This window comes from Henckelia pumila, chromosome 2 (genome assembly GCF_033568475.1).
Source record: "Henckelia pumila isolate YLH828 chromosome 2, ASM3356847v2, whole genome shotgun sequence".
NCBI lineage: Eukaryota > Viridiplantae > Streptophyta > Magnoliopsida > Lamiales > Gesneriaceae > Henckelia > Henckelia pumila.
In genome coordinates, this window is record NC_133121.1 from 192,033,675 (window position 1) to 192,046,827 (window position 13,153).

Sequence of the window (13,153 nt, forward strand, 5' to 3'; positions counted from 1 at the left end):
ACATTGCATTAGAATTAAATATTATCATAAGTTTGTATTCACCCTCTATACACACGTATTCGATCCCCAACAAGTGGTATCAGAGAGAGTTTTTCTATTAGCTACTGATATCCATCATGACTTCTCTAAACAAAATTCCTATGTTTTCTAAAGAAGATTATGATGACTGGAAAATTCGTATGCAGGCACATATTTCTGCTCGAGATGATGACATGTGGTACGTCATCACTGATGGACCCATGAAGATTCTCAAGGTCAACACTGCTGTATCCATTTCAGGTGACGAACTGCAGATGGTTGAAAAGCTCAGAGCAGAATAGACTAATGAAGACAAAAAGAAAGCAAATCTTGATAACGTGGCCAAGGACATACTGTACAAAATGCTGGATAAAAACATGTTCAGCAAGATCAAGACATGCTCAACTACCAAAGATATTTGGGAAAAACTTACTCAACTATGCAAAGGAAACGATCAAACCAAGGAAAACAAACTCACTGTAGCTATTCAAATGTTTGACAATGCCAAAATGAAATCAGGAGAAACCATGACTGAGTTTGATGAAAGATTTAGCAATATTATTTGTCAATTGATTGATCTCGGAAAAATATACACTAACCGTTAAATTTTTTTGAAGGTTATGAGAGCACTACCTAGAGAATGAGATGTCAAGACCATAACCATGAGAGAATCAAAGGATCTAAACAAACTAGAGCTTCATGACTTATTTGCAGATCTTAAAGCCTACGAGTTTGAACTCGGAATCAGAACAGAGGAAGAACCATCAGTCTCAAAACCCCACCAAGGCATTGACGTCATCCGTCTCACCTCAACCAACCGAGGAAGAATCAGCAAAGAAGACAGCTGAGCAGATGAGTGGCGAAGCAATGTTCCTTTTTATCAAAAGGTTTGGAAAATTTATGCGTAATAATAAAACAAAGTTTAAACCTTATTATAAAGAAGACCATACAGAGGATGGTCCTGCGTGCTTTAACTGTGGAAAGCAAGGCACTTCAATGCAGATTGCACTAAGCCCAAAAACGAAGAAAGAAAGCAGCATGAGAAAAAAGAAAGACAAAGAAGGAAGAAGAACGTTCGAAAGAAGAAGGAACAAAGAGTGCTAGTAGCAGACGAAGGTAAAAGCAAATGGGCAGAAACAGAGTCTGACTCATCCGATACAGATAGATCATCCGAAGAAAGCGAGAAAGAGCAAGTTCAGTGTCTTATGGCTAACTCTCAACATGAAGAAGACGGCATTGAGGTATTTTACTTTAACTCGTCTGATTTTACACAAGAGGAACTCATTCAAGCACTCAATGAGATGGTCACCAAGTATAAAAAGCTTTCTACATCATTCGAGGAAGCAAAGACAGAAAAAGCATGTCTCATTGACAAGTCAAGAGAATCCAGCTGTTTACAGCAAAAAGAACTTGATAGTCTAATGACTAAGCTAAACCTGTTAGCAGCTGAGAATGATGATATGAAACAAGTATTCCAAGCCACTTTGTATGAAAATCAAATGTTTCTTAAAACAATCAACTCTTGTAATAATGCTTCTACCTCATTAGATAAGATACATGAGAACCAGAAACAAGCAGGTGATAGAATCGATCTTGGATATGGCTCAAATGAATGTACTCTTCTGAAGGAAAATAATCAATCGTAATCTAGTGGGAACGATCCTAATGTAATAAGATTTGTTCGATCTAGTACGATATATGAACATGCTGAACCAAATATCTATGATGAATAGTCAAGTCGCTATGAGAGCAAAGGTAAGCATAAAGGACTGGGATATGTGGAGCCTAAGATTTCAAGGAAAGGAGAGACATGGAATAAAACTAGATTTCATGAACAAAGAATGGGAAATCAATCTAAGTTCAAGAAGTCGAGGTTTGAACCAAGTCAACCCAAGTAAAGGAATCATCAGGTGACACGGAACCGGCAATTCAATTGCATGCATATTCAAAAACGATACAGACTGGATAACAAAGATCAAAAGTTCAAACAGTACACTGTAAGATCCAGATCACACACAAGTACACGTTGTACACTTAAACCAACTTACTTTATAGATGCACATACTGGTAAAAATGTTAGAGTAATTCAAGTGTGGGTCTCGAAAGGTCTAATCCAGTTTGGACCAAAATAGATAAGGGTACCATGGTTATATATTCTTCTTGCAGGTGCTATCAGTAAAATCAGTCGAGAAGAATAGTCCAATGGAAAAGACAACATGGTATCTAGACAACGGATGCTCCAGACACATGACTGGAAACAAAGATCTATTATCCAAAATCATACAATACAAATGGCCTAAGATTATTTTTGGTGATAATTCAAAGGGTAGGACTGTGGGTAAGGGTAAGATTACTCACGGTAACATTATTATTAATGACGTATTGCTTGTTGATAACCTATGTTATAATCTGATCAGCATCAGTCAAATATGTGATAATGGTTACACTGTTGAATTTCACAAACAAACATGCATGATCAAATCTAGTAATGGTGATATTATGTTAACTGGACTAAGAGAACAAAACACTTATAGGATAAATTGGCAAAGTGAACAACCGTTAGTTCCTACCTCTTTTGTTGCTAAAATGATAAGCAGTGGTTATGACATAAACGACTCAATCATTTAAATTTTAAGTCCATTAAACATCTGAGTAAACATGATTTGGTTTTTGGCCTGCCCAAAGGTGATTTCAAAAAGAATAGAGTTTGTTCGGCTTGTCAGCAGGGCAAACAAGTGATAGCTACTTTCAAAACCAAAGGGTGTATATCTTCTTCTAAATGCTTAGACATGTTACACATGGATCTATTTGGTCCTATACCGGCCAGGAGCTTAGGGAGAATGAGATATACCTTAGTGATTGTGGACGATTACTCTCATTTTACTTGGGTAATTTTCTTATTGTCCAAAGATCAAACAGCTACTCACCTGATAAATATTTTTAAACATTTGCAAAATGAGAAACGTACTGGGATAGATCGAATCAGGAGTGATAGAGGCACTGAATTTTTAAACAAAACCCTTGAATCCTATCTAGATGACCAGAGAATCAAGCATGAGTTATCTGCTGCTTGAACCCCACAACAAAATGGTGTTGCTGAGAGAAGAAATAGAAATCTTAAAGAAGCAACTAGAACTATGATTGCTTATTCTAACGTATCTCAAAGACTCTGGGCAGAGGCAATTAACATAGCATGTTACACTCAAAACAGATATATGATTAACAAGAAGCACAACAAAACACCATATGAGATCTAGAATGACCCAAAACCTGATGTTTCTTATTTTAAAGTATTTGTTTGCACTGGTTTCATTCATGATAATGGAAAACAATGCTTAACGGCCTTTGATGATAAAGCAGAAGAAGACATATTCGTTGGATATTTCTCTGTCAGTAGAGCTTATCGAGTATTCAACAAAAAGTCACTGATAGTAGAGGAATCCATTAATGTTATTTTTTATGAAACTACTATATGTGAAGATAAGAGCCTAACCTCTATCAAAGATCTAACAAATAGGCTGGAGTCAACTGTTCTAGATGATGAAAGTGACAGTGATGAACCTCATGTCACAAGAGATGAACCAGTAGAAGAGATCGTTCAACCCAATGAACGAAGAATAGATCAAGATCATGACGAACAGAGAATTGAAGAAGAAGTTATTGAACCTGATAACCTAGTCAGGAATGAGCACGACACTCCAACAGGAACAAATTCCATTGGACCAAATCTTCGGTGGAGTAAAAATCATCCACCCGAGCTGGTCATCAGTAACCCTATTGCTCCTCTCCGTACACGTAATCAAATTATTAATGAACCTTATGCATCCATCATTCATTTCGCAGCTAGAGCCCAAACACATAGATGAAGCATTACAAGATGCTAGCTGGATTGAAGCAATTCAAGAGGAGCTAAATCAATTCACGAGAAACAAAGTTTGGAATCTAGTTCCTCGACCGAAAAGCCAAAATATCATAGGCACCAGATGGGTGTTTCGTAAAAAATTAAATGAGGATGGAACGGTGATTAGAAATAAAGCCAGATTGGTTGCTCAAGGCTTTAGACAAAAGGAGGGTATTGACTTTGACGAATCATTCGCTCCAGTAGCAAGGCTTGAAGCCATCAGGATATTTCTCGCCTATGATGCTTACAAAAACTTTAAGGTCTATCAAATGGATGTTAAGTCATCTTTCCTCAATGGGCTACTTCAAGAAGAAGTGTATGTTGAGCAACCACTAGGTTTTATCAGTCCCTCAACTCCTAATCATGTCTTTAAACTTGATAAAGCTCTTTATGGCCTAAAATAAGCACCACGAGCTTGGTATGACACATTATCACAGTTTCTATTAGATCACAACTTTGTCATAGGAACAGTAGATAAAAATCTCTTTAAATTTGTCAAAGGAGATCATATCTTACTTGTTCAAGTCTATGTAGATGATATCATATTTGATCAATTAATCCTCGTTTATGCGAGAAATTTTCTAAGTTGATGCAGGAACAATTTGAGATGAGCATGATGGGAGAATTAAATTTCTTTCTCGGATTACAAGTAAAGCAGCTGGACAATGGCATCTTCATAAATCAGGCTAAGTATACCAAAGAACTTATCAAAAAGTTTGGTATGGAGAACTGCTCTTCCATCTCCACTCCTATGAGTGCTTCCATCAAGCTTGATAAGGACGAGGTAGGAGCACTAGTTGAGGTAACAATGTATCGATGGCTCATAGGTTCATTACTTTATCTCACTGCTAGTAGGCCTGATATTATGTTCGTCGTATGCCTTTGTGCAAGATTTCAAGCAGCACCTAAACAATCTCATTATATTTCTGCCAAAAGGATTATTAAATACCTTAAGGGTACTACAAATGTGGGTCTTTGGTACTCCAAAGACTCAGAATTTAATCTTGTTGGCTATTTAGATGCAGATTATGCAGGTTGCAAAATTAACAGAAAAAGTACTAGTGGATCTTGTCAATTTCTGGGAGACAGACTTATTTAATGGTTTAGTAAGAAGCAAACATAAATTGCCACCTCTACCACTGAAGCAGAATACCTAGCAGCTGGCAGTTGTTGTGCTCAAATACTTTGGATACAACAACAGCTTCGAGACTATGGAATACAGTCAAGTGAAGCCCCTATATTTTGCGACAACACTAGTGCAATTTCAATCACTCAGAATCCAGTTATGCATTCAAGGACAAAGCACATTGGTGTGCGACATAATTTTATACGAGAACATGTGCTCAAGAAGGAGATTTAGATAATCTACATGTCTACTGACCAGCAAGCAGCAGACTTCTTCACCAAGCCACTACCGGATGCTAAGTTTTCTTATTTTCGTCATGAGTTTAGGGGAATAATTCATTTCATTAGAATAATTTCATTACATTTGGCGTATATAGCATTTTACATTCACCCTACTGCGTCTATACTCGTAATAAGCTGCAGAGATCCTGGCTCGCATCTCTCGACTCCACTCAATCATCGAGAGAGTGAGTGAACCTTGACCACTTCAGACATCATCCTCAAAACAAATGTTTTGCATCTCGTCTCTCTGTGCCAAAATCATCAAGAGTCTCACAGCAGAAGGCCTTAGCACATCTCGAGTGCTCTGAGTATGCAAGGTAAGTTTGCATCGCAGCAATCCCTAAGCAACTCATAGATCCATCAAAGCTAAACCAGTCAGCAGGTTGCGACGTATCCCCTCTAGAAGAAGCCAGATACACATGTCCCTTGTTATGACTCTACTTCTATACAAGGCTTTTCTTCTTTCAAAATCAGACTCATCCATCGCTATTTGCTCTATATTTTGAACGAAGTTATGTTTTTATTTTTTGATCAAAGGCATCGTATTTATAGGCAAGGAAATCAGAAGGCCAAAGGTCAAGTAGGCCAACAGTTACCTACCTTGAACCTTCGAGAAAATCTTTACGAGATCTTGGCATAAACCTTGGATAAGCATACTTTATTGATAATTGTGTACGATGCATTTATTGAAAGATTAAAATAGTTACTATTTGCATCGTACTTCTTCTTATTATTATCATCTTTTCTCAACTTTCCCAATTATAACTCATAATCATCTATATCCGCCACTTTTAGTCACGTCATTTTTAATGCTAGAGACATTTGTTATGTGAATCGGCGTGATGATGATATCTTCTACGATACTTATACGTATACTCAGCAAATAATGCACAAAATAATTTTTATTTCACTTTAACTTGGAGCTTTTACAGGAGGAATCGGTTACATTAAAGCCTTAATGTAGTGACCCGGCATGGAATCACCTACTAACTGGCAACTAATAGCATGCATTAAACTTAATACAGCAAAATACTTAACAGAGTAAAAACGTGCGGAAACATAATCCATAATTTACATATCAGCTTAGTAATATAATCCAGGCTTAAATCTGTAGTGATACAACCAAATCGAAATATTAAACAGTAAACATTATACAGCTATATCGAATCCTGCTGTATAATAAAATCTTCAAGGCTCCTGCTACCTAGTCCTGCCTTGAACTACCAGCTCCGTCCATCCTGCGACCTGCCCCATGAAATAGGGTGTCCAAGATAACAACTAGGACGTGAGCGCTACGCCCAGTACATAGACATGAGTAAACATATGTATATAATGCATGCAACATGATGACTGGTACAGGGTCATCTGAAAAGTCATGCTCAGAACCGGCGCCACATGAGTGCTGCCACCGCACGGATCAACCTCTGGGTGCAACCACACTCGTCTAGTACACCAGAGTAGACAGACATAAATGCCCCCGCCGTCGCGGTACTCTCAGTGACAGACTATCGAGTATAGAGCTGAGCGGCTCTATAATCAGGTATAACAAGGTATAGGCTCAACGTGTATATGCACATGACATATGAATATAGAAAACAATAAATCATACATCATGCCATATAATAATGCCAAATAAATGCAACATATAAACATGTATACTCGCTGGCAATCTCAGTCAATGTGTACGTACCTCTAGGCTAGTTCAAGTATAATAGATCCTAGGTTCCAAGCCTATATTCAAAAGTTCACCGTATCACCACATAAATTCTATAAGCCTTAACTAAGCTAATAAGTACTCCCAAAACTTAAATAGATTCCCGGACCATACCTTCGTCCGTAGTTAGCCCTTTGGAGTCGCTAGTCCTGAATGACTATAACCTCACCGTGGTTATTTCAGAACCTCACTATTAACCGATAGGGCCCTCAAGTGTATATCTCACACTATATAACTGAAGAAGGAAACGCGGGAATTCGTATTTCAAAACTGAAGCAAATGAGCCCTATTTATAGCCAAAATCTCGGCAACGATCGGAACCACCGATCTCGGGATCGGAGCTTCCGATTCCAGCTCATTCTGTGCATGTCCGACACGTCGGGATCGGAACTACCATTCCGGGATCGGAACTTCCGATCGAACCCCCGATCAACACTTGTCAAAACTCACGGCTGAGTCATCGAGCATTGCTGGCTGGCTGAGATCGGAACCTCCGTTCCTGATCGGAACGTCCGATCACCGTGCATCCGATCTGCTTCCGAAGTGGTCAGGATCGGAGCTTTCGAACTGGGATCGGAGCTTCCGATCTGGCCCAAAGTCAAAAGCCCAAATTCCTCTTCCGAAGTCCAATAACACTCCGAAATGGATCAATTACCAACCTTTAATTATGTTTAACATATTATTATCTTAAAATGGGTTCCGGGTTACTATATTCTCCCCACCTTTAGATATTTCGTCCGCGAAATAACATCTAAAGATAAATCAAGATAATAATATGAAACATCAAACCATGTCTTATTACAACAACGGTAATTACATCTTATATGGTAATCAAAAATACAAGGCAAACAACTCAGGATATTCTGCTCGCATACGACTCTCAGTTTCCCAAGTTGCTTCTTCAACGCCTCGGCGCTGCCACTGTACCATCACAAGTGGTATAGTCTTGTTCCGAAGAACTTTCTCCTTCCTGTCTAGGATACAGATTGGTCGTTCAACAAAAGACAGATCTGGCTCTAGCTGAATATCAGTAGATTGAATCACATGAGATTCATCAGCTATGTACTGTCGAAGCAACGACACATGAAAAACATTGTGTATACTGGAAAGAGATGGCGGTAAAGCCAAACGATAAGCAACATCTCCGATCTTCTCCAATATCTGAAAAGGCCCAATGTAACGAGGAGACAACTTGCCTTTCATACCAAATCTCATCACTTTCCTGAAAGGTGATACTCGCAGAAAAACATATTCACCAGGCTCAAACTGAAGTGGCCTGCGGCGAATATTCGCATAACTGGCTTGTCTATCTTGAGCAACTTTGATCCTATGCTTGATCAAATCTACCTTGTCTACAATCTGCTGCACCAATTCAGGACCCTCGACTTGCCGTTCCCCGACTTCATCCCAGAATAACGGAGTACGACACCGTCGACCATACAATGCCTCGAAAGGTGCCATATCAATACTACGATGATAACTGTTATTGTAGGCAAATTCAATCAAAGGTAACTGATCCTGCCAAGATAAGCCAAAATCCATGACAGAAGAACGTAGCATATCCTCCAGCGTACGAATAGTGTGCTCTGACTGCCCGTCAGTCTCCGGATGATACGCCGTGCTCAAACTCAGAGTGGTACCCAACGTCTGCTGAAAACTACCCCAAAAACGTGAAGTAAATCGCGGATCTCTATCACTGACGATACTTACTGGAATCCCATGTAATCGCACAATCTCCTGGATATATAAGCGTGCCATGCGATCATAAGAATACTCCCGGTTATAAGGAATAAAGTGTGCTGATTTCGTCAAACGGTCAACAACGACCCAGATAGCATCACACTGACGTGACGTCATAGGCAAGTGGGTAACAAAATCCATAGTCACGTGCTCCCACTTCCATTCGGGAATCTCAAGATTCTGCAGTAATCCACCTGGTCGTCGATGTTCAGCCTTGACCTGTTGACAAACCAAACACCTCGAAACAAATTGATACACACTTCGCTTCATCCCCTTCCACCAGAATCTAGTTCGCAAGTCCTTATACATTTTCATACTTCCAGGATGAACTGATAATCGACTCCTGTGAGCTTGAGATAAAATATCATTCCTGAGCTCCGCAACATTAGGTACAACCACTCTATTGGATATGCACAATAAACCATCTGCCTGAAAATGGAATCCAGATGTATTAACTCCATTGGCTAGACGGGCCAATCGCTGAGTCTTAACATCAGATATCTGAGCATCTCTGATCCGAGAATACAATGCTGGCTCAGATAGAATAGTATACAAACGAATCCCATTCCTCCCTTTCTTGTGCTTGAGCGTAAAACTCAATGAACAGCATTCTTGAATCATATGAGATATTTCATTAGTCCGAAGTGCAGACAGTCTCACCTGCCGACTCAAGGCATCAGCAGTAAGATTAGCAGAACCTGGATGATATTTGATTTCACAATCATAATCCTTCAGGAGATCCATCCAGCGTCTCTGTCGCATATTCAACTCTGCCTGAGTGAATAAATACTTCAAACTCTTGTGATCCGTAAATATCTCAAATTTCTCGCCATAAAGATAATGTCTCCAAATCTTGAGCGCAAATACAATGGCGGCTAACTCGAGATCATGCACTGGATAATTACTCTCATGTAACTTCAACTGTCGAGAAGCATAGGCAATAACATGTCCATGATGTGTCAAAACACATCCTAACCCCTGACCAGAGGCATCAGTATAGACAACATAACCTCCTGATCCAGAAGGTAGAGCTAGCACAGGTGCAATAGTAAGACGTCTACGCAGCTCGTGAAACGACTCCTCACAATCCGAGGACCAAATGAAGGCAACATCTTTCCGTGTAAGCTGAGTCAAAGGCCTGGCCAACTATGAAAAATTCTCGATGAACCGACGGTAATATCCCGCTAGACCCAAGAAACTACGAATCTCAGCAACCGTCGTCGGTCGAGACCAGTTCAGCACTGCCTCTATCTTACTAGGATCAACAGATATCCCTTCATTAGAAATCACATGACCGAGAAATACTACCCGATCAAGCCAGAATTCACACTTGCTCAATTTCGCATATAGCTGCTTATCTCGTAACGTCTGTAGAACAATTCTCAAATGCTGTGCATGCTCATCCTTGTCATGAGAATAGACAAGAATATCATCTATAAAGACGATGACAAATCTATCCAGATAATCTCGAAATACCTGATTCATTAGATTCATAAAGACTGCCGGTGCATTCGTCAAACCGAATGGCATCACCAGAAACTCATAATGCCCGTATCTGGTCCTGAAAGCAGTCGTAGATATATCTGAGTCTCGTACCCGCATCTGATGGTATCCAGATCTCAGATCTATCTTCGAATAAACAGAAGTACCCTGTAGTTGATCGAACAGATCATCAATCCGCGGCAAAGGATACTTATTCTTGATGGTGACACGATTCAACTGCCTGTAATCAATACATAATCGCATCGATCCATCTTTCTTCTTGACAAACAAAACAGGTGCTCCCCACGGAGAAACACTCGGACGAATATATCCCTTATCAAGTAGATCTTGCAACTGCTGTTTCAATTCCCTCATCTCTGACGGTGCCAGACGATAAGGTGCTCGGGATATAGGCGTAGTTCCTGGTACTAGATCAATACCAAATTCAACCTCTCGAACCGGAGGAAAACCAGGAATCTCATCAGGGAATACGTCAGAAAAATCGCTGACAACCGGTAGCTGATCAATACCCGTACTACTCATGGACATATCAACTGCATAGATGAGGTAGCCCTCCCCACCTGACTCCAAGACATGACATGCCTTCAGAGCCGAAACAAGTGGCATCGGAGGTCGCGCACCCTCACCATAAAAGTACCAACTATCACCCTCAACAGGATGAAACTGTACCAGACGCTGATAACAATCCACAGTAGCGTGATACAAAGTCAGCATATCTATTCCCAAGATACAGTCAAAATCCGTCATCGCTAATATCATCAAATTAGCCGATAACACATTACCCTCAAACTCCAGAAGGCAATCCATCACTAGACGTTTAGTTACTACCTCCTGCTCCAACGGAGTAGATACAACTAAATCCATATCTAATGATACGTAAGGTAATCTATGTCTCTTAACGAAGCGACTAGAAATAAAGGAATGCGATGCTCCAGTATCAATTAATACAAGTGCAGGAATACCACATAACAAGAAGTTACCTGCCAACATGCGATCGCTTCCCTCCGTAGCCTGCTCCTGAGACAGAGCAAACACCTGCCCTTGAGTCTGGGGACGATAACCAGAAGAACTCTGTGGTGCTGGCTGCTGACGTGGAAAAATAGAAGCCTGAGATCCAACTTGTGATCCCGATCCACTAGCAGAACCCATACGCTGAGGACAATCTTTCCGCAGATGTCCCTGCTGACCACAAATATAACACGCCCCAGTAGCTCTCCGACATGAAGCTGCAGGATGCTTCCTACCACAGTGGCTACAAAACTCCTCCTTCTTCTTCTTCTTCCCAAAGCGGAAAGTACCTCGTGAACCACGAGATCCAGACGAAGTAGTAGGAGTAGAAGAAGACGTAGGTACAGATGACACAATAGATTGAGCTCAAGGCTCAATAAATCCACCAGGCTGTGCTGACATCATCAACTGTCCACGCCTGTTGCTGGTCTCCACAAGACGGCAACGATTCACCAAAGTCTCATAAGACACCGGGTCATCACAGACGACAACCTGAGAGTAGATATCTTGGTTCAGGCCTTGTAGAAAGATATCATATTTCGACGCATCACTCTCATTGATATGGGGACTGAAAGGTAGCAGATCAAGAAATCGCTGTTGATACTGATCAATAGTCATTGATCCTTGCCTTAAAGTAAGCAACTCCATAGATCGTGCTTGGCGAACAGCCTGAGGAAAATACAATTTCTGAAACTCCCGACAGAAATCCCCCCAAGTCACCTGTCCTCTCTCAGTACGTGCCTGAGCAACCTTGGCATCCCACCAAAAACGTGCTCTATCCTCTAGAACGAATTCTAGAACTTCCAGTTTCTGCTCCTCAGTACACTCAAAAGCTCGGAACGTGCTCTCAAGTTTAGACATCCAGCTTCTAGCTTGTTCAGGATTCTCGCCTCCCACTAAGGGTTTCGGTCCTACTTGCATAAACTTATTAATAGTATAGCGACGTCGACCCTCATGAGAACGATGTTGATCATCCTGATGATGATGGCGACGATGATGATGACCACCTCCCTGGCCAACACTACCGTGACTCTCGTCAGCCATATCCTGAAAAAAATTGCACATTAAAATCCCAAATGCGCAAGAATTACTCAAGACTAAACTAAATCCCAAGTACTAATCCCAAAATCTAAACCTGGCTCTGATACCAAAAATGTAGTGACCCGGCATGGAATCACCTACTAACTGGCAACTAATAGTATGCATTAAACTTAATACAGCAAAATACTTAACAGAGTAAAAACGTGCGGAAACATAATCCATAATTTACATATCAGCTTAGTAATATAATCCAGGCTTAAATCTGTAGTGATACAACCAAATTGAAATCTTAAACAGTAAACATTATACAGCTATATCGAATCCTGCTGTATAATAAAATCTTCAAGGCTCCTGCTACCTAGTCCTGCCTTGAACTACCAGCTCCGTCCATCCTGCGACCTGCCCCATGAAATAGGGTGTCCAAGATAACAACTAGGACGTGAGCGCTACGCCCAGTACATAGACATGAGTAAACATATGTATATAATGCATGCAACATGATGACTGGTACAGGGTCATCTGAAAAGTCATGCTCAGAACCGGCGCCACATGAGTGCTGCCACCGCACGGATCAACCTCTGGGTGCAACCACACTCGTCTAGTACACCAGAGTAGACAGACATAAATGCCCCCGCCGTCGCGGTACTCTCAGTGACAGACTATCGAGTATAGAGCTGAGCGGCTCTATAATCAGGTATAACAAGGTATAGGCTCAACGTGTATATGCACATGACATATGAATATAGAAAACAATAAATCATACATCATGCCATATAATAATGCCAAATAAATGCAACATATAAACATGTATACTCGCTGGC

General features: G+C 40.5%; 1 protein-coding gene across 1 annotated transcript; it reads left to right on the forward strand.

Moving 5' to 3' along the window:
• Nucleotides 1–1,716: 1,716 nt before the first annotated feature.
• Nucleotides 1,717–5,279, forward strand: LOC140879268 (uncharacterized). Its single transcript, XM_073282947.1, has 7 exons — nucleotides 1,717–1,773; nucleotides 2,185–2,377; nucleotides 3,310–3,779; nucleotides 3,862–4,179; nucleotides 4,605–4,721; nucleotides 4,954–5,025; nucleotides 5,121–5,279. The coding sequence occupies exons 1-7, from the start codon at nucleotides 1,717–1,719 to the stop codon at nucleotides 5,277–5,279; spliced, it is 1,386 nt and encodes a 461-aa protein (XP_073139048.1).
• The last annotated feature ends 7,874 nt before the right edge of the window (nucleotides 5,280–13,153 follow it).